Source organism: Microtus pennsylvanicus, chromosome 1 (genome assembly GCF_037038515.1).
Source record: "Microtus pennsylvanicus isolate mMicPen1 chromosome 1, mMicPen1.hap1, whole genome shotgun sequence".
Lineage (NCBI taxonomy): Eukaryota > Metazoa > Chordata > Mammalia > Rodentia > Cricetidae > Microtus > Microtus pennsylvanicus.
In genome coordinates, this window is record NC_134579.1 from 192,562,546 (window position 1) to 192,586,051 (window position 23,506).

Consider the following 23,506-nt stretch of genomic DNA (forward strand, 5'->3'; position numbering starts at 1 on the left):
TAAGCAACAGCTAATTTTTTTTTTTTAGTTCAGTGAATGGGATGAAATTACCAAAATGACCTACAATGTACATATACATGTGTTTTAGTTTATAGTTTTGTTTTTCTTTTTCAATTTTACTTTATGTTAACACATAAATTTCAAGAAGCTGGAGCTACAGGCAGTTGTGAGCTTCTTGACATGGGTGCTGGAAACTGAACACAGTCCCCTGGAAGAGCAGAGTGCCTCTGAACCGCTAAGCCATCTCTCCAGGCCCTCTTTGATGGAGTGCCTCCATGATTCAACTCATCCCTGGGCGAAGAACCTCATCCCTGCCAGTCCCCCTTAGAGTCAGTTTTCAAAGGCTCATTTGTAAAGCGCAGTTTATTCCAGCCCTTACCTCCAAGGAGTCCCCTTCACAGTCTCCGTCCTCTGTGCCTCTGCCCTTCTCTTCCGTGATGGTATTCACCATTTCAAAGAACCTACAACGAGAGTTGGCATTCACAGCGCAGGCTTCTTCACCTTCGCTCAGTAAACCCATCACAAGCCAACAATCGCTCAGGTGGAGAATTCATTTAGGGCCACTAAACACATCAAACATCCTGCCTCAGCCCCACCTGCCACCAGCGTGCTCAGAACTTTTACATCAGTCAGTGGAATGGGGCAGTCGTGGAACACAAGCCCTGTTCATAAAAAAGTTCTGAATGGCCCATGAATCTTAGTGAATACAATACCTGTATCTACCTGGCAGCCCAGCAGAGATCAGCCTCTTGGTTGGTCACCCTGCTAAGGAGCAACCAGAAGTGGGGTTGCCCTATGGGGCTTGCCAGTGATAGTCTCTGGTGAATGAATATCATAGGCTCAGCTCTCTCAAGCAGAAAGACTCTCAGCCCAACCATTGTTAGTTAAGTAATTAGATCCCAAATCGACTTCGGAGCAAAATTTAAGAACCAAGAGTCTTTGGGCAAATAAACCACCAGGATTATCTGTGTGTTTTGGGGAGCTGTGGGGTGTAGGGTGGGAGCACAAAAAGAAATATCAGATTGGGAGGATTGTTCTAGAGATTTCTGACTGCAAATACTAGTAAATGTAACTTGAACCTAGAACACAAGGGTTAGACAAAGTCATAAAAATGTTGAGAATGTAGACTTGGCTATCAAATCAAGATCACTGGGTTCTATGTGACTTGGGCAAAGTTTTTCACTTCTCTGGGTACTTAATTGCAAAGCAGGGGTGTACCTGTTCCACAGGCTGGGAAGATACTTAGAGAAATCCTTATAAAGTGCACACGCAGAATACTGCACTCATAAACGTTAATGCTGTTTTGTTCCTGCTATTGTTGTTAAATAAACAAAATAGCCCTATTCTGGCTATTCCAGAATGTCTAGTACCTGTGAATCTCAGTTACTAAATCTCCTGCCTGAGCACTTTCATCATTGTATGTGGAGATACTATAAAGACAGTCTGAAACACTGATGTGACCTTAGCAGACTGCTTATATGTGCTTTGGAGACAGAGTCACCTCTCTGGTTTTACTTTTGTTGTTGTTTTATCAAGACAGGGTTTCTCTGTGTAGCCCTGGCTGTCCTGGAACTTGCTCTATAGCCCAGGTTGGCCTCAAACTCAGAGACCTCCTGAGTTCTGGGATTAAAGGCACGTGCCACCACTGCCCGGTGAGCCACCTCTCTTTTGATGACATTTTAAAATGCTTGTTAGATTTTATTTCTAAAGTCAGTTTCAGAGCCCAGTAATGGAAGTGAGGAATAAATTTGTCCCTTACCCTCTAAGTAAAGTAGTAAAGTTTAGACCAGTGGTTGACACATGAACTAAGGGATGCACTGGATACGTGGGCTGCTGGCTTCACAGGCAGGGCATGCTATTTGCAAGGCTAAGCACAGAAAGCAGGCTATCAGGTGATGAGATTACCTACACAACTCAGAAATTATTTCTGTACCTCAGTTTATCTTTCCACCCATTCAACCAACACTCATTGAACATCTAGGGCCAAGGGCTGCTCTGTCTAATGGGAACCAATGAATGAGGAGACTTTGGAGTCTGTAGCCTACTTACAGAGTTCCCTTGTGCCTAATAAAAACACTATTTTCATATAATATATTTTGACTGTGTGCCCCCTCCCCCCCCCACGCGCCAATTCTTACTCTCCATTCCCACAGCATATTTCTTGGAGGTCGTTGGCATGGAAACAAAGCAAAACAAAATCCCATGATTGGGTGGAATAAGAGTAAATCCTAAGTAAGATTAAATATCCGGGTGAGTTAGAAACAAAAGTAAGGTCAGTTAAGAGGGGAAAGAAAGCAAAGAAGAACCTTTTAAAATGGCTTTACAGCTAAAGATTAAGACCGGAGATGAAGACACACACCAGCCATTAATGGGAAACTTCTCACTATGATCATCGTAAGAGAATATAGCACTGTGGGGCAGCAGTCTGCCATATACGTCAGGAGCATGGATTCGAGTTCGCATGGGCCTGGGTCAAGTCCCCAGTTTTATTCTTACTGGTTATACGATATTAAGGTAGTTTTAAAAATCTATTTCTTTTCCTTCTTTTATGGAAGATGGTAATCATACTTATCTAATTGGATTTCACGAAAGATCAAAATCGATACCAGGCTAGGGATGAGCATCAAGAACAAATACTGTCTACTGAATTAGCCTATCAGACATTTATTATGGCAATTATTTGAAAAAGGACAACCCTCAATAAAATCAAAGTTCAGCCGGGTTTCTGCCTACATTTTGGCTTCTAAGTGGCTATTTGCTCCTCCTCTACTTTATTGCTCACCACTGTGTTCTAGGGAATATGAAATACTTAACTAAGAGAATAACCGGGGAGAATATGGTCATAGGTTTTTAGGCTTTTTTTTTTTTTTACTGGTATAGGCCAGATCCTGGGCTATGCGCCCACCAGTGAGAATCCAGTATAACTGGTCTGCAGTGGGGCTCAGGTGCTGATTTAATGCTTACCAGGTAGTTCTTCTAGTAGGTAGGATGAAGAGTGTCCATTGCAGACAGGAGTAAGTTTATGCTAAATAATCTCTTTATGGAAAATTTGGCACTCATCTATAGTAAGTAAACTTTTTAAAAATGAGGTATTCCATTAAACAATTTACCTCGGCTAATGTTTTATTTGTGTAAGATACACTGACAAAGCAAGGGCCTGATGTTAAACAGAAATCCTAGAGCCAATACCACATGAGTCTAAAGCAATATTAAAAATGTCTTAGATGGGCGGTTGTGGCGCACGCCTTTAGTCCCAGCACTTGGGAGGCAGAGTAAGGCGGACCTCTGAGCTCAAGGCCAGCCTGATCTACAAGAGCTAGTTCCAGGACAGTTAGGACTGTTATACAGAGAATCCCTGTCTAGAAAACCAAACCAATAATAGTAATAATAATAATAATGATAATAATAAAATAATAATAATAATAATAATAATGGGTGCCGGCACAACTGCTCCACCATCGGTTTTCCACAGAAGCCACATGCGAAACTTTTCCTGAAAACAGTGACCATGAGAAACCAGCCCCTCCAAGCGAAGGACAGATACGTACTTTTTACAGTGCAGCTCTGTGCAGAAGTAGATCTGGAAGTCATCCGAATTGTGAAGCACGTAAAGAAAGCAGCAGCGCTCTTCAAACTTGGAGATACTGAAACAAACAAACCCCACTCTGTTCAGACAGGGGCCAGCCCTTCCACGCATCTCTAATGCAGAAGAAAAGATCGATATTTCTTATACCCAAACCTGCTTGGACGCCACTGCCATTTATGACAGTATCACTTTCAAGACTGATAGTCCCCAGACCATAATACTAAAATTATGTATTTTTCCTACACAAACGTGCAGAACAGGGCTGCTCTGGGGTGCTGAAGTTCACCTGTGCCACACGTTGGGGTTGGCATGGACACGAGTCCTGTCTGGCATAGCACTGACCAGCCGGCTGGCTAGCCCCGGTGGTTCCAGGCCTCTGGGAAGTGTTTTCAGAGCTAGGGAGGCAGTTCGTACAGGTGGCAGAGTCGCTGCACTAGCTCGAGAGCTGAAAGGGCAGAGCAATGTGGCCCAGCCCTTGGTGTGGCCCTAGCAAGTACTTTCCTTTAAAACAGCAATTCTCAACCTGGGGATTGTGACCCCCTGTGGGGGTCAACTGACCCTTTTACACGGGTTGCCTAAGACCATTGGAAAACATTGGATCTTAACATTACAATTCATAACAGTCGCAAAATTACAGAAATTAGCAATGAAGCCGTTTGATGGTTGGGGTCACCACACCATGAAGAACTCTATTAAAGGGTTGTCGCATTAGGAAGGTTGAGAATCACTGCTTTAGAACATGTGAACCGTTCTGAGTTGGTGAGTTAGGACATGCTAGTTTGTGTCAGGAGTTGACCGATGTTTCCTGTAATGGGTCAGATAGGGAAATTATTTCAAGTTTTACAGGCCAAACCACTCAGTTCGGCTACTGGAGCATGGAAGCCTGTGACTGTTGAGACTGTGCCTGCTGTCTAAGACATTTTATTGATGAAACAAGCCATGGTCCCAACTTGGTCCATGAACATAACGGCCATATTATCACCGCTGCACCTGCTATTTCTTCCTTTTAGAATGCACAGCTTCATTTGGGATTTTGAGCATCGTCTTCCTGTGTGCCTTAGGATGGCTTCAAGCTCACTTACAAAGCCCAGACTAACCCTAAACTCATGATCCTCTTGCCCTAGCCCAATGCGTACAAGGATGGTAGGCATGTCCCAGCATGCCCAGACTTTATATTTTTAATCTTATAACACTGATTTTAGTCATCATCTAAGGCCCAGATGAGACCCTTTCCCCTCTAGCTTTTACTATTTCTACTCCAGACAGAAGGACTCCTCATGACGCTCCCCTCTGGATGTATTCATAGCCTACTCATCTCACATCACGTGGCCGTTGATTGTTAGGCGCTTGCTACCCCTTCCCACTTGACTGCGAATTATTCACGAGGTCTTCGTCACTGCTCCGTCTTTAACAGAACAGGACTCAATATGGCACACAGCTGGTGCTCCTGGTGCTCACCACATGCCATTGGCTTGAGCTGGCCACACTCGGAGGTGACGCAAGGCAAACTGCTGACCTAGTTGGATGGCCCCTTGGCTTGTCATCCTTTCTTTATAGAGGAGGAAGCCAGGAAAAGCTGGCTGTCTTTGAAGTCACAGACCAGAACTCAAGTTTCCCAACAAGTAAACCAGCCATCACCAGAGGGAGGCATTCTCTATCCACAACATGAATCACAAGAAGTGTTGGCAAGGCCCTGCCAGGCCTAATTAATAAGAGCTAAATCACCGTAAAACAGAGCTGATGAGGTGTAATACACTGTTGCTGTACTAAATGGATTGCCGGAGAAGGCAGCAATAAAGAAAGAGTACCTCGCTAATGAGTGGTTTAAGGATTAAATATTAAGAGCAGACAGCTTTATTTGAGAAGGTATTGATTGGAAAGTCGTGAGTCAGACTCGTAATCGCGCTTGTTTCTATTCAGATCACTCCTGAGGTAACAGGTAGTTGTTCTACCGGGCACACTAAAATTATCGGTGACTCACCACGCTGCCAGTTCAGGCTCTAACAAAGCCAATTACAGCTATTGCAAAAGCAACAGGATATTGCACAACTGGCCCGCAGAAGTCTGTTGTCTCCCATTCCCATTATGTGGGGGTAAACAGTAGTAAATGCAATTCAGTTTGCAGGCTGAATGAGTTGTGTGGCACAGGCTTCTAAGGTGACAAAGTTCCGGACACTCAGCCCCTGATACCCAATTCTGATCACTGACCTTATCTCTAATTCCCAGGAGAAAGCTTTTTTTATTTTTTTTTATTTTTTTCCCCAAGCCACTGGCATTATGACAAGGTTTGAGGTCTGGACTCGAATTTGTCACTGTGACCTCACAACACAATTGCATCAGCAGTGACCTTGGGGGAAATTTTCATGAATTCCCTATCATTCATCAACATGAATACGAGATCCAGGGTATAATCTGGGAGATGTCCTGCAGACCTCTTGGTAACCTAAAGGACAGAAAGACATCTTCCAGCCTTAACCAAAAGGTCAGCCAGCAGAAGAGGACCTCCACACGATTCCCTTTTTGCCACCTCAATTCACATTTAGCCCGGAGTAATGAGCATGATATCAGTTGGAGGACCCACGATGACGAGGTGCTCTTTATAACAGGGGCAGAGAAGCTGGTGGCTGACTCTTGACAACAAAGAAGGATCCCTGAAATTTTTTCTCAATTTAAATTATGATTTCGAGTTCTATCTGGGCTATGAATATCTCAGAGGAAGTCTTCTAAGCACACCGCGTGTCCCGGGGAAACGTACCTTACTCCCCTGATAGAGGATGCACTGAAGTTCCACTCGTGAATGCCTTTCTGGAACACAGGAGAAGAAGAGCAATGACAAAAAATACTAAGTTGTCCGCGTGAAAAATAACATCATAAAATAATTGAGTTTTATTAGTTTTAATAGCCTATCCATTTCTCCTCATGAGCAAGTTATCTTAGGGAGTTTGCGTTTCATTCTGAGATCACAAAAGTCATGTTTACTGAATTCCTTTACTTCAAGACTGCAGCTTTCAAAAAAACCTGAACGTTCTTGTCATTAAACGTAAACCTTAATTTTAGTTGTAACTATTATGCTTTAAGTAAAACCCAAACCAAAACAAACAAAATAAATAAGTGATCACAACAATTAGATTGCTGTAGTCAGCAATTATTTTCTTTTTATATACCTGCCAATGATTTTCCATGCATGTATGTACTTGTGCATTTGAGGGCACATCTGGAAGCGCACATGTGGAGGCCGGAGGACAGCCTCACGTGCGGCTCCTCTGATGCCTTTCATTCCCCACGGGCCTGGAGCTTGTCACTCGAGACCTGCTTGTTTCCAGCTCTTCAGGTCTGGGAGCATAGTATACCACCTCACCTGGTTTTTTTATGTTGGTTCTGGGAGTGGAGCTCAGCTCTCACCTGTGAAGAACACTATACTGCCTGAGCTATCTCCACAGACAATGTTCATTTTTCTGAGAAAAAAATCCAATTAATTTGAATAAAGTCTTTGTAAGGTTTTAAAAATAATTCTCTTTTTCCTTTTGAATCTGAGAGAGGGGGCAGATTCTGTAGTTCAGTCTGGCCACGAACTTGCCATCTTCTTGCCTCTTTTTTATTTAAAAGTTTTTTTTCTCCATTTCACATCCCAAATATAGTTCCCCCTCCCTTGCCACTCCTCACTCCCCCGCCCCCACCTTATCCCCACTTCTCAGACAGGGTAAGGCCTCCCATGAAGAGCCATCAAAGGCTGGCACATCAAGCTTCTTGATTGCTGGGATTCCAGACACATAGCTCCATAGCCAGCTTGGGAAAGATAAAACTTTTCAATTAAACTGGCAACTGGTGTTTTTTTTTTCTCCAGAAACTGTGTGTGTGTGGTGTGTGAAACTGTATATGCATGTACAGGGTGCCTATTACAACTCTAAGGGATTATTACCTAATTTATGAAAAGCTTAATATGCTAATAGTGTTTGAACATAAAAATAGGGTTATTATGTAATAGACAGATATGGGTGATTCACCGAGTCCATATTTAAAAAAATTGAAAATTTATCTCTCAATTATGATTAAGCATATCATAATAACCATCAGATAATTATCCTCAGATTATTTTCTCTATCCAAATGTTTGGAAATCTCGACGTCTCCCAAACTGACATATTGGAAAGCAATGGATGGAAGAGTCTATGCCTAAGCCTACCTAACCGGACCGGTATAGGGCCTGGATGTTAGTTCAGATGGCCATGACCTTTACCCTGGATTCCCTGATTAAAGAAAGATGCCAGATACTCACAGTTTGGCTAATTATTCAGAACATCCAAGCATTTTTTTTAAAAAAAAAAAACTTTGCTAGACAGTCTTATAAAAATGACCTGACAGGATTAATTTTCTCTTTTAAACTATCAAAAGTATCAAACTGAATTGAACTGACTTCCTTTACCAAGCACCCGGATGATTGCTCCTTCTGCAGGAGGCTGACAGCTAATTAGAGTTACCTTCCCCAGAACTCTGGTTGTAATGAAAAGACCTAATGGATGACTCTGAACTTAGGCTAGGCAATGAGAAATGCATCAAGCTCCTCCACCAAACCAATGGTCAACAGTGACGAAAGTCATCAGTCTTGCTAATATTTATGACAAAGGCCACCTGGGATTCTTAGATGGTTTCCCCACCTGGCCTCATCCTCCAATAAGGATAAAACTACCCCAATAATCTTCTTAACTATAACATATAGCAGAATAGAAATAAAAAAATGTTTAGCCATGACATAAAATTAATAGCATGCTAAAGTAAAACCACCAGGAAAGCCAGCTCCTACAGCTGCTATGAGGTTGCAGTCTTGGATGGGTTGGTAAAATGGATGTTCAACTTTGCAGCTCTGAGGTGGCCCCAGAACTCTTCTCTTGGCAAAAGCAACTCAAAAAGCTACATTTTCTATCCTTAGCACATAAGTCTTTGCTAGGGCCACGCAACCAGGAGTGCAGACAGATCCTCTCAAATCTGATGCAAAGTACTCTAAAACCAATGTCAGAGCACCTTACTGGGCTCTGAGCTGAGTTAGCACACAACAGGTTCTACTGTCATAAGATACAGGGAAGGAAGACAGTGTAGAAAGGCCTAGAAGACCAAGGGTGTGACCGAGGTACCACAGCACTGACCCTGAAAACACAAAGACCCAAGCTTGACCCTTAGAACCCATGCAAACATGCCAGGGAGTGGCAGATCCCATGCAATCCCATCACTGAGGAGGCAGAGACAGGAGGATCCCTGAACCCTCCCATCCTACCATTGTTCTGACTGCACTAACTGGTGAGTGCCAGGCCATTCAGAGACTCAGTCTAAAAGGAGGTGGACAGCACTCAGGGGGATGCCACCTGAGATTGTCCTCCAGCCTTCACACACATACATAGACATGCACGCGTACCCACATCCATATGTGCACTGGTATATACATAAAGATGTGTACATACATGTACATAAAAAGGGCCACAAATAAAATAACCAAGGAGGATCCTTCACTGACACATATACATGCATGTGTACCTGTCTGCACACATATGTGGACTGGAATACACATGAAAATGTGTATGTATATACATGTACATAAAAGGGGGCCACATATAAAATAACCAAGAATTGGGCGGAGGCTTCACACACACATATACGTGCATGTGTACCTGCCTGCACACATATGTTAGACTGGTATACACATGAAAATGCTTATAACCAAGGTCAGTGTCTAAATAACTATGTAGCCTCGAGGCTTCACTTCTGACCTGCTTACTGCTCACACGCAATGCATCCTTACCTCTAAAGCCTGCTACTGAGCTGTCCCCAAGACTGTGGTCAGTACTGCAAGCAGGGATGAGAGCAGAGCAGGCTTGGGGAGTGTGCAAAGCAGCCACTGAACACAGCAAACATTAACACAGGTAGGTGATACCGGCAAATCAAGCTTTTCAACAGCCCTGCTCTGGGAGAAACCAAGGAAGGGTTTCCTGGATAGACTGGGCTGATCCACCCTGCCAGGACACCTTAGGGCCTAAGATGCAGCCACTGCACTGCAAGAGGTCCTGCCTGCGTGGAGAGAGGGACTGACCACAGGGAGGCACTGCTGAGCTGCAAAGTGAATTACAAGGGTCTAAGATGCAGAGTTGGAGGCCAAGCAGACCCCACCACGGTCACCTATTTGAACCACCACACAGCTCCACTTTGTAGGAACTGGTCCACTCTAGATCCCATGCCCCAGCCAGAGCAAGAATAAGAACGAGAGGCTAACAATGAGGATGACAGTAATAATTTAATAATTATATTCTGTTAGACCTTATTGCTATCTGGGGTAACAGCGGTACCTCCCTAGCTACAACAGCAACAGCAAAGGTTTATTGTTGTTGTTGTTGGTTTGTTTCAGTTTTTGATTTTGGAGTTGTTCAGGTTCTGCTGGGACATTGAATTTATTCTAAACTGGCCACAATACGTTCATTTTCTATATTGGTGATTGGTTTAGGCATGATGCAGTTTTGTTCTGAGCGGCAGGGCTGGGCTCTCCTTTCTAGGATGCTGTCCATGTGAGGCAATGCCTGTAGCAGGGTTTAAGACCATGAAAGGACAGCCAACAGCTTACAGAGAACTCAGGTCAGAATGCAGACACAAATCCCCCTTAGAAAGCCATCTCGGAATTTCTTGCCATTTTCTGAGTGTTTGAGCTATTTTACTTGGCTGCATGTACACAGCATGAACGGGAGAGCGTGTCTACCTGGAACTGGGTAAGAATGCTCCTTCACACAATTTACATATTCTATCTACCCAGCCACTGGCCAGAGCTGGGATCCGAGAAGGTAGGCAGCCTTCAAAGTGCTGAAGGGTCCCTGCCAGCCACACTTGTGATGAAGAAGCACAACACAGGCCAACAGTTGCTTAAAATTCAACCCTAAAAGGGAGGAATTTCAAATAGCCCCACAAAGTATCTTGCATGTGGCTTCTCTGGATCTAGGTTTTTCTTCCACGGTACCTGTGCAGATTTTTCTCAAGTGCTGACTCTAAACAGCAGACATCTCTGGGGAAAAGGGACACAGCTCGGATTAAGGAATTGTGCCCCACAAATGGAATGTAGCTCACCAAGAGTTCCGGAAACTGGTGTACAGTGTCTGAAGGTTTTGGAAAATTGCAGTATGAAGCAGAGTCTGGAGACAATACAATAGCTCATCCCACATTTTAGAAACCGCTGAGCAGGTAGAGAAAGAAACATAACAAATAAAAAGCAATATTCTCAATTCTAGGAAAATCATGACATTCTAGGTCATAACCCATTTCCTGCTTACCAAACAATCTATTAAATTGGTTGTTTACTAGTTACAAACTTAAGGCTGGTAATAAAGGCTTGTCTTTCTCGAGATCCTACCACTTCCGCTGGTAAAAGGTAGAGAGAATGATGTCAACAGCGAATGCAGTTTACAGAGAATCAACTTACTAACCAAAGGGACATTTGGCAAGGACAATTTTAATATGAAGATTATATGGATGGGATGCCACAAGCGCAGTCCACGCGCGCCAAAAGGCAGCGGGAGGGCTGGAGAGACGGCCTAGTAGTTCAGAGCACTGGCAGAGGACCCAGCACTTGCATGGTGTCTCACAACTGTCCGTAAGTCCAGTTCCAGGGGACCTTCGTGGGCACCAGAAACACACATGGTGCACGTGCATACATGCATGCAAGCAAAATGCTCATAAAATAGTAGTGGTTTTTTTTTTTTTAAAAGACAGTGGAAGTAGGCAAAGAGATAATTCATGCCTTAACTAATACATAACCCTTCCTCATATACTCAGTGAATGTCACAACATACATAGTTCTTAGCACAATGTAAAAGCTGCTCCTAAAATTGTCACAGGGTTGAGAACGCCCCACCAGGCCCACTGGTCCACTGATCAGAGAACCTCTCTGGAAGAGCAAACAAAAACAACTAAAGCACTGTTTCCAGAAATCTCTGGCTCGCTGTTTGCTCTTTTCCTGTCTTCCAAATTCTATTGGCTCTGCGCTCATTCTCGGGACCGCGTTTGTCGCTAATTCCTTTAGCCACATTCTGATCCAAGTGTCCCTGGGTAACCTTGCGCTTTCCGGTCAAGCCTCTGAAAATCTCTTCCCGTCTTGCTCTCGCCCCAGTATAAGAACATGTCTGCGTCCACGTCAAAGTGCTGCGAGCAGGCACTGCACTTTAACGCAACACGACAAGAACACACGCTCAGCTTCGTCTCTGTAGGTGCCTGCAGGTCACAGCTCCAAGTGCCCGGGTCTAAAATAAAAGTCCTGTATCTCTCATCTTTTCCTTCTAAACACCCTACTGGAGTGACCCCCCTGGCCGACTTTGAGCCTGCTAATACTTACTCCTTTTTAGTGTCTCTCCTAATGAGTGGCTGAACCATACACTGATTTTTTTTTCTCTTCAAATGACCCATCACTCTGCAGCTGGGACCCCACTGTCCTAGTACAACATCTAGCTACTTCAATTCTAACTATTTCCTTCTTTCCTGTGACCCTTCAGGTTCCAAGATTCCCTAACTGTACGTCAAGGTGCGCTAAGTCTTCCAGCTATAGCGAAAACACGATTAACGTGTGTTCTGTGCCTTTAGCCCATTGCTGGAGAATTCCTGGTAACTATCTCATGCACTCTCCACAACATTCCCTAAGGTACCATCATCGTCTTTTCTCCATGTATGGAGGCTACAGGAAGAAGTTATACAGACTGCCCAGGTCACCCCGCAAGCAATAGATAACAGAGGCCTTCTCACCTGCGGGGCTTCACTCTGACCTTGTTCCTGGCCGTTCTGGGTTGCACTCTTGACAGCTCTTAGATTTTAAGTAGCTTCAGTGATGCACCATTTCCTACCAGCACATGTCCAGATTCTCCTTTCTCACTCAGGAAACAAGTTGTGATTCTATACCATCCTGCCTACCAGTGTATTTGCCACCGCCAGCATCACGTCCCCCTGGTGAGCCAAAAAAGGCCGCTCACCACCCCTGGGCATCCCATGCTCGCATTTGTTCTTTGTCTCTGTTGGAATCTGCTCTATTCTCCCCACCTGAATCATTCCTTAGTCCACAACCAAAACCCAGACTCCCAGTCCTAACTGTATCCCCCCAAAAGACATCATGCCCTACTCATTGTTCCTCATTGAACTTCAGAGACCTCCTCACAATCCGGCATGGTCCCATGAGCCACCGAAGTCCTTATAGTCAGGAAGCAGAGTGTCACACTGGTCACAGTGTGTTCCTCCCAGGTAGCATGATGCTCCAGGGGCAAACTCACTTATGTACCAGAAATGTTACTGACGTGGAGGTCGGCCATTCTCCCCTTACAAAGTGATGAACGCAGAGAATGTCTTAGCTGTCATAAAGTTCCTTATCAGGCAGTTTTCCTTTAGGAATAAGTTAATACTATAGGAAAAGACAATACTATCTTTTGGGACTATCTTCATTAAGGGCTAGACAACCAGGCCTCACAGTAATACTGCTCATAGTGGCAGGCCCTAACATGGGTAAGGTGTGTTTTGTCGGGTGACGATCCCACAGTTATCATAACCTGTTAGTGGGCAAAGTATAAAACTCCAGCACAGCCAGCCCATAGCTGTCCTTGGAAAGTAGTAGTGGGGCCAGGGTTCCACAGGTTGGATTTGGAAAGACCACAGTTCTGAAAGAAGCCATTCAGACGCAGCTAGCAGACCTACTTCTGAAGATGGATTCCTGTGCACACTCGTGCCGTGATTCCATGCTATCCGGCATTCAGTATGTCTGCCAAAGCACTACACCTTATCAGGCTTCACACCACCAACTGCATTCAGACATACGATAACTTCCAATGCCAGTACTTCTGGGTAGCTGCCTGGTCATTTAAACACAAGGCACCCCTTCTTCTATAAACGACAGCTCCATGACAGGTGACTTGTTGCTGTTTTGATCGAGGTTACAGGACCTGGCCCTACCTGGAATTTGGGAAAGGCTCAGCCCAGCTGATGTGACTACCCCAAAGCATGAGTTACTCTTCCTGTATTACCGACACGCTGTGTGGATGGGCCTGCAGAGCTTCCTACAGCGTTGGTTAATGCATGTGGGTTCTGCTAACCAGATCAGACATAGAGTGGAAATCCAGATTTGAAGCCACTTCTGGTCACTCAAATGTTGAGGTTTCCAGGAGATAGCCTTCGGAAACTACAACCCCTAGGAGCCCAATTGAGCCATAAAGTCAAGGACGTAATGAGTCTTCCCCAACTGAGTCATTCAGTATGCCCACACCCATTATTAAACTTGTTCTCAACCACAGCCACACATCAGAATCACACAGCGATTTTCATAACAACATGCGCGTGTGTGCCCAGGACTCACTCTGAGCATAACACAAAAGATCACAACCTATGGCTAGTTTGTAGGCTTATACAACAGGTAGCTCAGTTTGTGACCTATTGGATACTTACACTCTCCCAAACGATACCTTCATATTGTTTAAAGAATGAAACAAGGTTAAATTCTGGGGTCTTAAAAATAAGGTTACAAAAAGCAGCCATTTAAATAGTGTTTGTTGTTATCATCCTGAAAGTATTTGTGGCGTTCAGTATAGTAAAGGGCTCTGTGAAATGCACCCTACCCACACAACTTCATACACTGTTCACAACAAACTCAAAGGGGGCAAGGTGGGGTTTCCTTTAGCTCAGGTTGGCCTGGAATTCACTGTGTTTCTGAAAGTGGTCTTGAATTTATGATCTTTCTGTTTAAACCTCCCAAATCTTGGGATGACAGACCTGCAACAGCTCCATGTCTTTAGAGGTGGATATTGCTGTTGTTGTTGTTGTTGTTGTTATTATTAATTATTTTATTGCCTCTTGTACAGATAAGGACACTGTAACTTAGGGAATCCATGTTGCACACAAGCAGTGACAAAAGTCTAAGCAAATTCAGGTCTATTAACTTAAGCAGTATTGCAAACTCGTACCCAGCGCATGCTTTATTTCACCCTTATCGCCTCTGCGTACACCTGCAGGTTTCACTCCTCGGTTTATTGCCTCCCAAGGGAGAAAGTGCCATGAGAGGCGGAGTTCACTCATCCTGTAGAAAGTGCTTCCCCCCCCCCCCCCCCCCCCGCTGCTTAATACAGAGCCTGCTAAGTGCCTGGCACACAGCAGGTGCTCAGCCAACATCTGCACATGGAACCAGTGAATGAATAATGTTTAAAGAAAATTAAGGGTATTTTAGAAAACAATTAGGAAAAACCCTGAAATAAACTTTCTCCTAAGATTTCTCAAATATCTACACCTTTTCCTGTTGCTTGGACAGGTCATCCGGCAATGATTTCTATGTTTTAAGAGTTGTGGCATGCACATGAGAACGGACAAAATCATGCCTGTCATCTCAGTACTTGAGGCTGAGGGCTGAAATGCAGAGGCCAGCCTACCTTACAAAGAGAAACTCTGTCTCAAAACAAAGAACAAAATCTGAACAAACCACCAACATGCAAAGGTTGATCGCACGCTGCCAAGGAGCGTATAAGGACTGGGGGGTGGGGGTCTAAGACCCTTCAGGAACCAAGTGGAAGTCCATCCTATCTTACTTTATCCAGACCATATTGAGTCAGCGCTAATCTGAAATTTTGCAGCTATTTAGATAAGCAAGCAGCCAGATGCAAAGATAACAATAACGGGCCCACTTTAAACTTACAAGGGGCTTTGTCCTAACACGTTTTCTAGAATTAAGAGACACGTCATTTGCGACCTCAGTTTTAAAACTTATTTCTTTGGCATAATTTTGAAAAGTTACTTCTTCGGGGCATAACTGAGCTTACAGCATGAATTTCTAAAACAAAGAAATATCCCAATTTTTAGCACACTTGAAATGGTTATACCGTCTCTACTAAAAAGCTGAATTATTTCAAGTATATCCGACTAATTGATGAAACTCATAACCCAAAAGTAGTGATGTTTATACGGCAGCATGCTCTTATGCCAAGACAAACACAGTCAAACTATTTCTTCCTAATTAGCCCATTTACTGAAGTGAGACTGGAAAGGCAGAAAGTCTTATCTTAATTGCAGTTTACCTTGTCATCGGGCAGCACGTGCCAAATAGATATTGTCTTCTCCTCGACTTCGTTATTGATAGACAGGTAGGAAGGCTGATAGATTTTGGTTGGCTCTAATATTAATACCTAGAAAGAAAAAAGGCAAAGAAGCCTGCGTTAGTGACAACTGATACAGTAAATCCAACACTACGTAGAAGAGGTTACAGATGCGTCAGCTACGGAAATCACCTTAACTTCTAAAGAGTCCCTAGGAGCTTTCTGAGTTTTTCCTTGATATACAGTTATCCTAAGGTCCAGCAATACATCAGCATTTATTGCTAACGGACTGGAAGTCATATTTCAAAGTCTATAGTTCGGTTATCCCTGGAGAACTTACTGGTCCATTTTGGAAAGCTTCAGCAAGCATGGCAATTCTTGCTTCTACCCAAGGCTCTCGGGAGATGAAGAAGAGATCCACTGAAAGTTCAAAGTCGGTCTGGGTTACATCGTGAGTTTCAGGCCAGCTTAGCTATGAAGCAATATACATACCTCACTCCCAAAGCTTAAATTAATCATCTTGTAATGCATATGCTATTTCTATTAAAATAAACGTGTCAAAGAACGGAAGAAACATGATAAAACACTTCTATACACTGAAAAGAGTCTATTTCTAGAATAGAAATTCCAGATCTCTGCTGTCACACTTTATCCTAAGGAGCTGGGAGTATGGTGCTTCTTCCCATGAAAACGGATTTATAAATAATTTGGGATTTTGTTGAAAGAGTTTTATATATAAACCAAAGAATCAGATATAGCTCTGTGAAATATTAAAATTATCTTTGCATTGCCTTCCATATAAAACTGGAATATTCAATAAGAAATAAAATTTGCTGTTATTTTATTTACAGATGTTATGAAGGGCATATGATAAGCTAGTTGAGAATCTACATGGAAAAGTTACACGAAAGAGTTTAATTATTACTAATACTTTATACCAAGAGGGAATAACATCAATATACCATATGCTCTCTAATTTTTAAGTTATGATAGTTATTTTTTGTATAGACCCTTAAAGACCATTTTTTTAATTGAGACAGGCTTGTGTGTACCACAGGCTGACCCTGAACTTGCTATGACTTTGAATATGATTATCTTGACTCTAACTCCCAGAACCTGGGATCACAGACCTTCACTACTGGTTTTAGAGGCATTGGGGACTGAACCCAGGGACTTGTGCATGCTAGGCAAGCATTTTATCAACTGGACTATATCCCCAGACCTAAGACCTAAATTTTTTGTTTAGGATGTTAAGGATATTTAGAAGGAAGGAAGGAAGGAAAGCCATTACTTCCTTACAGAGAAGCTGGCATGCTTCTTTGTGCTCTGCTGACTAAAATTACATTCAGAAGCAATCATGAACCAAGCAAGTTTACCAGGTAAAACCGGAGAGCCTTCCTACGGCTCTGTCATCAAGAAATAACAAACTCCCAATACACTAAAACATACAATGCAGCCTGAACAAGGAGGGACAAGAATATGGGTCAGAAAACTGCCACATACCAGGAACAATACATCCTTTCCCCTCTAAGGTTACCATAACACAGCACGTATGTAACTTAATTTATACATAGAAATAGAGAGGGGGCAGGTGAACCCCCAAATTTTCCTTTACTCTGATATAAAAAGCTTTTAGAGCTCACCAATTTATTTCTTGATAAGGCCTTTGTTATGAAATAAGAGGCTTTTCCACAAATCTCCTCACAATGAGAGCTTGCATTCTGACTCAGGACTATGCCCCTTACTGGGTAAACCAAGGCTCTAATTCTAGTCAGTTAAGCTCGGTGCTACTTATTAAGACTGAAGACCGATTTTCAAGCAACACTGCAGAAATGGTGCTGTCATAGCTGAAGGTTGCAGAATATTTGTTTAACTATGCAAAGAGGCGCTGCATTTGTTTAACTATAGAAAGATGTGCTACATTTATTTATATTGTAGAATATTTGTTTAACTATGCAAAGATGTGTTGCACTTGTTTAATTATGTAAAGATGGGTTGCCGTTTTACCTTGCCTGCCCAAGTCACCTGATTAGTCTAATAAAAAGCTGAACAGCCAATAGCAAGAGAGAAGGTATAGGCAGGACTTCTGGACAGAGAGAATAAGTAGGAGGAGGAATTTAGGTGTGTAAAAAAGGAAAGAAAATGAGACCCCAGGGAGATGTCAGGGGACATTGGGGGACATGCCAGACATGCTAGGGAACATAGGGAGACATAGGGGAACATAAGGGGACATAGAGGCCATGCTGGACATGCCAGGGGACATAGAGGGAGATACCAGGCAGACATAGAGGAAGCAGGAAAGTGGGACATACAGAATGAAAAAAAAAAGATAAGCCTTGAGGGAAAACATAGATGAATAGTAACAGGTTAAATAAAGTTAAGAGCTAGTGGGATAAGCCTGAGCTAAGGTTGAGCACGCATAATGAATACTAAGCCTCTGTGTCTTTATTTGGGAGCTGGATGGCGGCCTCAAGAAAATTCCAGCTACATCTGAACAACCCAGTGTTTCAGATACGAAAACAAGTAACAGAGAACAAAAGATAGGATCCCCAAAAACATCTTCTCAAGTTTCCCCACCTACCAATGAGAGACCCTGTTCCCCAATGCTATGGGTACATTATTTCAAGCACAGGCTCTTATGAACTCCCTCTCCGGTTGAACTATGCCTTTATTGTCATTCCAAATGTTTCTAATAGATGAACTCTGAACTATGTGTTCTCAACTTGGGACAGGGAACAAAAACAAGGTTATCGCTGCCCAAAGTTTGTGAAGCCCTTTGATCTGCCCTTGATATGACAAAAGAGGAGGAATCTGGAGCATACATAAAAGAACCACAGACAGGCAGAGGAATGCAGGGGAAAGGGAAGAAGAAGGAAGGGAAGTGGAAAAGGAAGAGACGAAAGGAGAGAAAGAGAGGGAAAAGAAGAGGGATCAACCCCCCAAAATGAGGCAACTCAACAGAGTTGTGGCGCTGGATAAAGCCTTCATGAAGTGTATACTCTGGCTTTCCGTTCCCTGTCTTTCACACTCGTCAACGTTACAATGATTGCTGACTGCTGAAGCAGGAGAGCAGGGCGGAGCCTTACAGAATAGCGATGTCAGCAGGCTGTGTATATCTAAGTCTCTCAACGCCTCTGAGCACCGGGCCCTTCCTCCCTTCTTGCTCCTGGCATTAGGTGATAAGTTGGTGGTCTTCAGGTTAATGCAAGGTGAGAAGCAAACCCCCCGCCCCACACCTCTCCTGAAGGAGGTAAGGAAGAAGTTAATCAAACTGAGTATAAATGAATAGGACCATCCAAATAATTTCACAAACTTTCCAGTATCTCTGGTCATGTTTGTTTGTTTGCTTGTGTTTTTCTTTGGATAACAAGAAGGGAATTATGGAAATGAGACAAATGGAAACAATCCCAGTACACATTTTCTTCTGCATTCTCTATTGGGTTTTTGAATGAACTCCGTAAAATAATGTGATCATCCTAATCAAGGCCACCAAAGCCCCCTAAGCATGAGCCACAGAAGCTACTACTTACTGTGAGGATAAGTGAGATACTATAGTGACTGCCACAGCACCGGAAGGGCCTTTCCCTCTGAGGGAACCCAGATACAGGGACAACTTACTACCACACGTGTGTATGTACAAATGTACGTATGTCTCTCTCCCTCACCCCTCTCTGCTGCTTTATGATCTATGTCTTGTATATATTTTATGTATTTACCATATGTTTTTCTTATTTCTGCAAATAATGTCTTGGCAGCTTCTACAACGCTTATTCATATATGCAAATACAGGAAAATAGGCATGTGATTGACTGGAAAGCGGTTTTTATTGAATCTGGAACTTCTTGGTAGACTCAAGCTTTATAGAAAATGAAGTGTAGGAAAGTTTAGTTAGCGATAGTGATGCACGCTTGTTCTGGGGGCTGGGCTGGGATGTGAAGTTTGAGATCAGCATGGCCAACTTGGTAAGACCTTATCTCAAAATTTAAAAAAGCCAAACAGAGTGTGGATCTGGTCAGTGGTAGAGTTGGGGGGTCTGGTCAGTTGGTCAGTGGTTGAGTGTAGGTCTCGTCAGTGTAGAGTGGGGGAGGTCTGGTCAGTGTAGAGTGGGGGGTCTGAATCAGTGGTAGACTGGGGGGTTTGGTCAGTGGCACAGTGCAGGAGTGTGGTCAGTGGTAGAGTGTAGGCATGTGGATCACTGAGAGTGTCTATATCACATTGGCAAGGCGCTGGGTAAATTGAGAATTAGAAAACTACAATTTTGATCTCAGCGTGACAACAAAGCCTGGGAGAGCAATTCTGAGTTTTCAAGTTATGAATTCTGGAGGAGGAGTGGAAGAAATAAGCACAAAACACTCTGTTTTAGTCTCTTCAAAACCAGACAGCCACAAACAAACCATGAAATTTTGAGAGGAAATGGGATTGCTGCCAAACAAACTGTCATAACTGAGTCTGCAAGATAACATGTACCCTTCTGCCTCTGCCCACGGAACACAACAGCCACGTCCATGGAACACAATGGTGATGCCCACGGAATACAACGCCGATGTCCACAGAACACAACACCGATGTCCATGGAACGGCTATGCCATGGAACACAATGCCAATGCCCACCGCACACAATGCTGATGTCCATGGAATACAAAGGCAACACCCATGGAATACAATGGCCATGCCGATGAATATAATGGCAATGCCCATGGAACACACTGGCGATGCCCACGGAACACAATGCTGATGCCCAAGGAACACACCGGCAATTCTCTACTGCACCTGATTCATGACAGCTTCTAAAGAAACATACCTTGCAAATACAGTTGAAGTCCCCATGGTCCTTTCCACAGTCTCTCTCAACATCCCCTCCCTGGACAATTCTCCAGAACACCTGGCAATTCTTAATGTCCACCAGCAAAATCTAAAATGTTCTTGTCCCTGGATATTTGCCAAGTGTAAAATTTCTACTTGTTTGAGTTCAGCAGACCCAGAACCTTTTCTAGCCCTAATTTGTGTTTTCCTGTCTACTTAATCAGGTTAACGAGCTTGCCATAGGATCACCTTCTTTAACTTTCATATTCGGCATTTGCATTCAATATTTTTTCTTGCTTCATAGTTGTCTATTTTGCATGTTTATGGTGGTTTTTTGACCAATATTTCCTTTTTTTTTTACAGTTCAATACATGCTGAAGAAGTCCTCTATTCTCTCCACCTTGTTGTGTGTGTATGTACCTATTAGTGCTGCCTGTGTGGGTCCAGATGTGTATTTGGGTAAGTGTTGTGTGCATGTGTGAATATGGCCAGAGGACAAGATCAGCAGTGTTTCCTTAAGAAGGACTGTCTGTTATTTATATATATATATATTTGTTTATGTGTGGGTCGTTTACTTGCAAGTATGTCTGGGCACCACATGGGTGCATTACACATGGAGGCCAGAAGAGGGCGTCATATTCCTTGGAACTAGAACTACAGACCCTTGTGAGCCATAATGTGGGTGCTAGAAATCAAACCCAGGTCCTCTGGAAGAGCAGCCAGTGCTCTTAACCAATGAGTCATACATCTCTCAGGCCCTCACCTTGGTGTTTGAGAAAGGGCTTCTCACTGACTTGGAAATGAGTAGACGAGGTGAGCTGGCCAGTGGATCTCTGTCACCCTGGCACTGGGATTATAGATGAATATCACTGAATCTAGATTTTTTTTTAAAATGTGGGTTATCCAGGTGGGATTCAGGTTTCCTTACCTGCACAGCAAATTCTTTATGGACTCCATTTAAAAATTAAATCAATTAGGATGAGATAATATTTTCTTTAAGGAACTATGGGTCTTTTCTGGCTTAAGAAACTCTCTAAGATGGGTGTGGTGGCATGTGCCTAAAATGCCAATAATCTTGCACCTGAGGCAGGAGAATTTCAAGTTCGAAACTAGTTCAGGATACACACGGAATTCAAAGCCAGTCTGCTATATAGTGAGGGCTTGTCCCCCATGCCCACCTCCATTTTTTTTAACCTTTTGTTTCAGATAAGGGCAAGGGGTGTCCCTTAGTGGTAAAGCACTTGCTTAGCTTTGCATCTGATCCTCAGTCTAGAAAAGAGAAGTGGGGGAGGGGAATGAAAGTGCAAGAAAATTTAAAATAGAGGAAAGATTTAAAAAGGGAAAAAGAAAAGAAAGCCTTTTGGACCTAGAGTCTGTAATCTCATAGCTCCTCCGTACTTCCCAATCCTATTTCTTCACTCACGTCTTTACACTACAACAGACTGGCTGGCTCACACTGAACAAAGGAGTTTGGAACAGTGAGCGGGGAACACTCTCCTTTCCCGCGGGTTTCTCACGAATCCTGTCGGACAGTCAGCTCATCAAGTCAGCAGTCCATTAAACTCTGCCGAAGGGCGTGTGCTCTGCTTTCAGCAGCGTATTTATCGCTCGGGGCACACTTCTAGCTCACTCCAAGGTATGGACTTTCCTAGGCTGCACATTATCTGCTCTAGGAAACAGAGCAGAGCACTTTCCTTTGAAAGGCCTCTTGCTGAGCTCAAGGCTTCGTGGGGAACCCGGAGCAAAGCATGCTCACTCCAGCAATGGATTGAATTAAGTGAAGCGGATGATCCTCCCAACAGAAACTAGAAATCTGGGTTTATGAAAAGAATTGGGAACTGTCACGTCCCCTGCATATGGAAGATTGAGATTATAGAGTGTATTGGAAATAGTTCGCACACAAAGCCAGCTGCTATTAAGACATGGATGGATGCCACTGTCATATTACTCTGAATCTGGTGTATCCTGAGTGTTGTAGGGTGGGAATGCATTAGCTGTGAAGATGAGCCATGCAGATTTTAAAAGGTGTGTGTGTGTGTGTGTGTGTGTGTGTGTGTGCGCGAGCATGTTAGCTTAATCAGTAAAGTACTTGCCATGTAAACATGAAGACTTGAGTTTGAGCCCCGGCACCCACGTAAAAAGTCATATATGTTGGCACATGCTTGTATAATCCTACTGTGAAAGAGGTCGAGACAGGTCAGGCAGTGGTGGCACACGCCTTTAATCCCAGCATTCAGGAAGCAGAGGCAGGTGGATCTCTATGAATTCAAGGTTAACCTGGTCTACAGAGCTAGTTCTAGGAGAAAACCCTGTCTTGAGCAACAACAACAAAAGAGGTGGAGACAGGCGAATTTCTGGTTCTTGCTGACCAGTCAACCTAGCCTAATCCCAGACAAGTGGACAGCTCTTGAGAAATGACTGAGGAAACACTGAGGATGATCTATGGCTGCACACACAACACAGACACACAGACACAGGCACACACATACACAACAAATAAAGTTGTCGATGCACTAATATGTATATATATGTATTTGTGTGTATGCCTGTGAACCCATGCGCGTGCGCACACACACACACACATACACACAGATGCATGCACACACACGCATACGAGTTTGAAACCAGACAAACTGAATTGAAGGCCAAACTGCAAGTCATCGTTTTCTAGAGTTGCAGCAATAAAAACAGTGATTGTTCCCTGGGTCTATGTGGCCACAGGGCAACTCTGACCTACCTGGCTTACAATGGTTGAGACAGAATTGCAAACTGAGCTGATCATTTCGTCACAACAATGCTGATAACACTGAAAACAGGGCAAGAAAACTGCAGTATCCAACAACGTCTGGGCTCTGTCTGGGCTCAAGAGCTGCCTTGACCTAGCCAAGGTCACAGTATTTTTATTGCTTTCTAAGCAGCCTCCGGACTTATCAGAATGAGCAACTCAAAACCCTGCCTCAAACATCAAGTTGTATCTCATTTCTCTGGTTTGAAGAGTCATTATTTTCAAAACTCAACTAAAACAGGCATGGTGGCACATG

At 43.5% G+C, this 23,506-nt stretch overlaps 1 protein-coding gene across 2 annotated transcripts in view; it reads right to left on the reverse strand.

Moving 5' to 3' along the window:
* Positions 1-23,506, reverse strand: part of Map3k5 (mitogen-activated protein kinase kinase kinase 5) — a 203,318-nt gene that overhangs the window by 59,409 nt on the left and 120,403 nt on the right. For both annotated transcript variants that reach the window (XM_075948128.1, XM_075948136.1), the window contains 4 exons: positions 15,645-15,752; positions 6,342-6,391; positions 3,549-3,644; positions 380-461 (listed from right to left, as the gene is read on the reverse strand). In XM_075948128.1, coding sequence (XP_075804243.1) covers positions 380-461; positions 3,549-3,644; positions 6,342-6,391; positions 15,645-15,752 — 336 coding nt within the window. The remainder of the gene's footprint in view (positions 1-379; positions 462-3,548; positions 3,645-6,341; positions 6,392-15,644; positions 15,753-23,506) is intronic.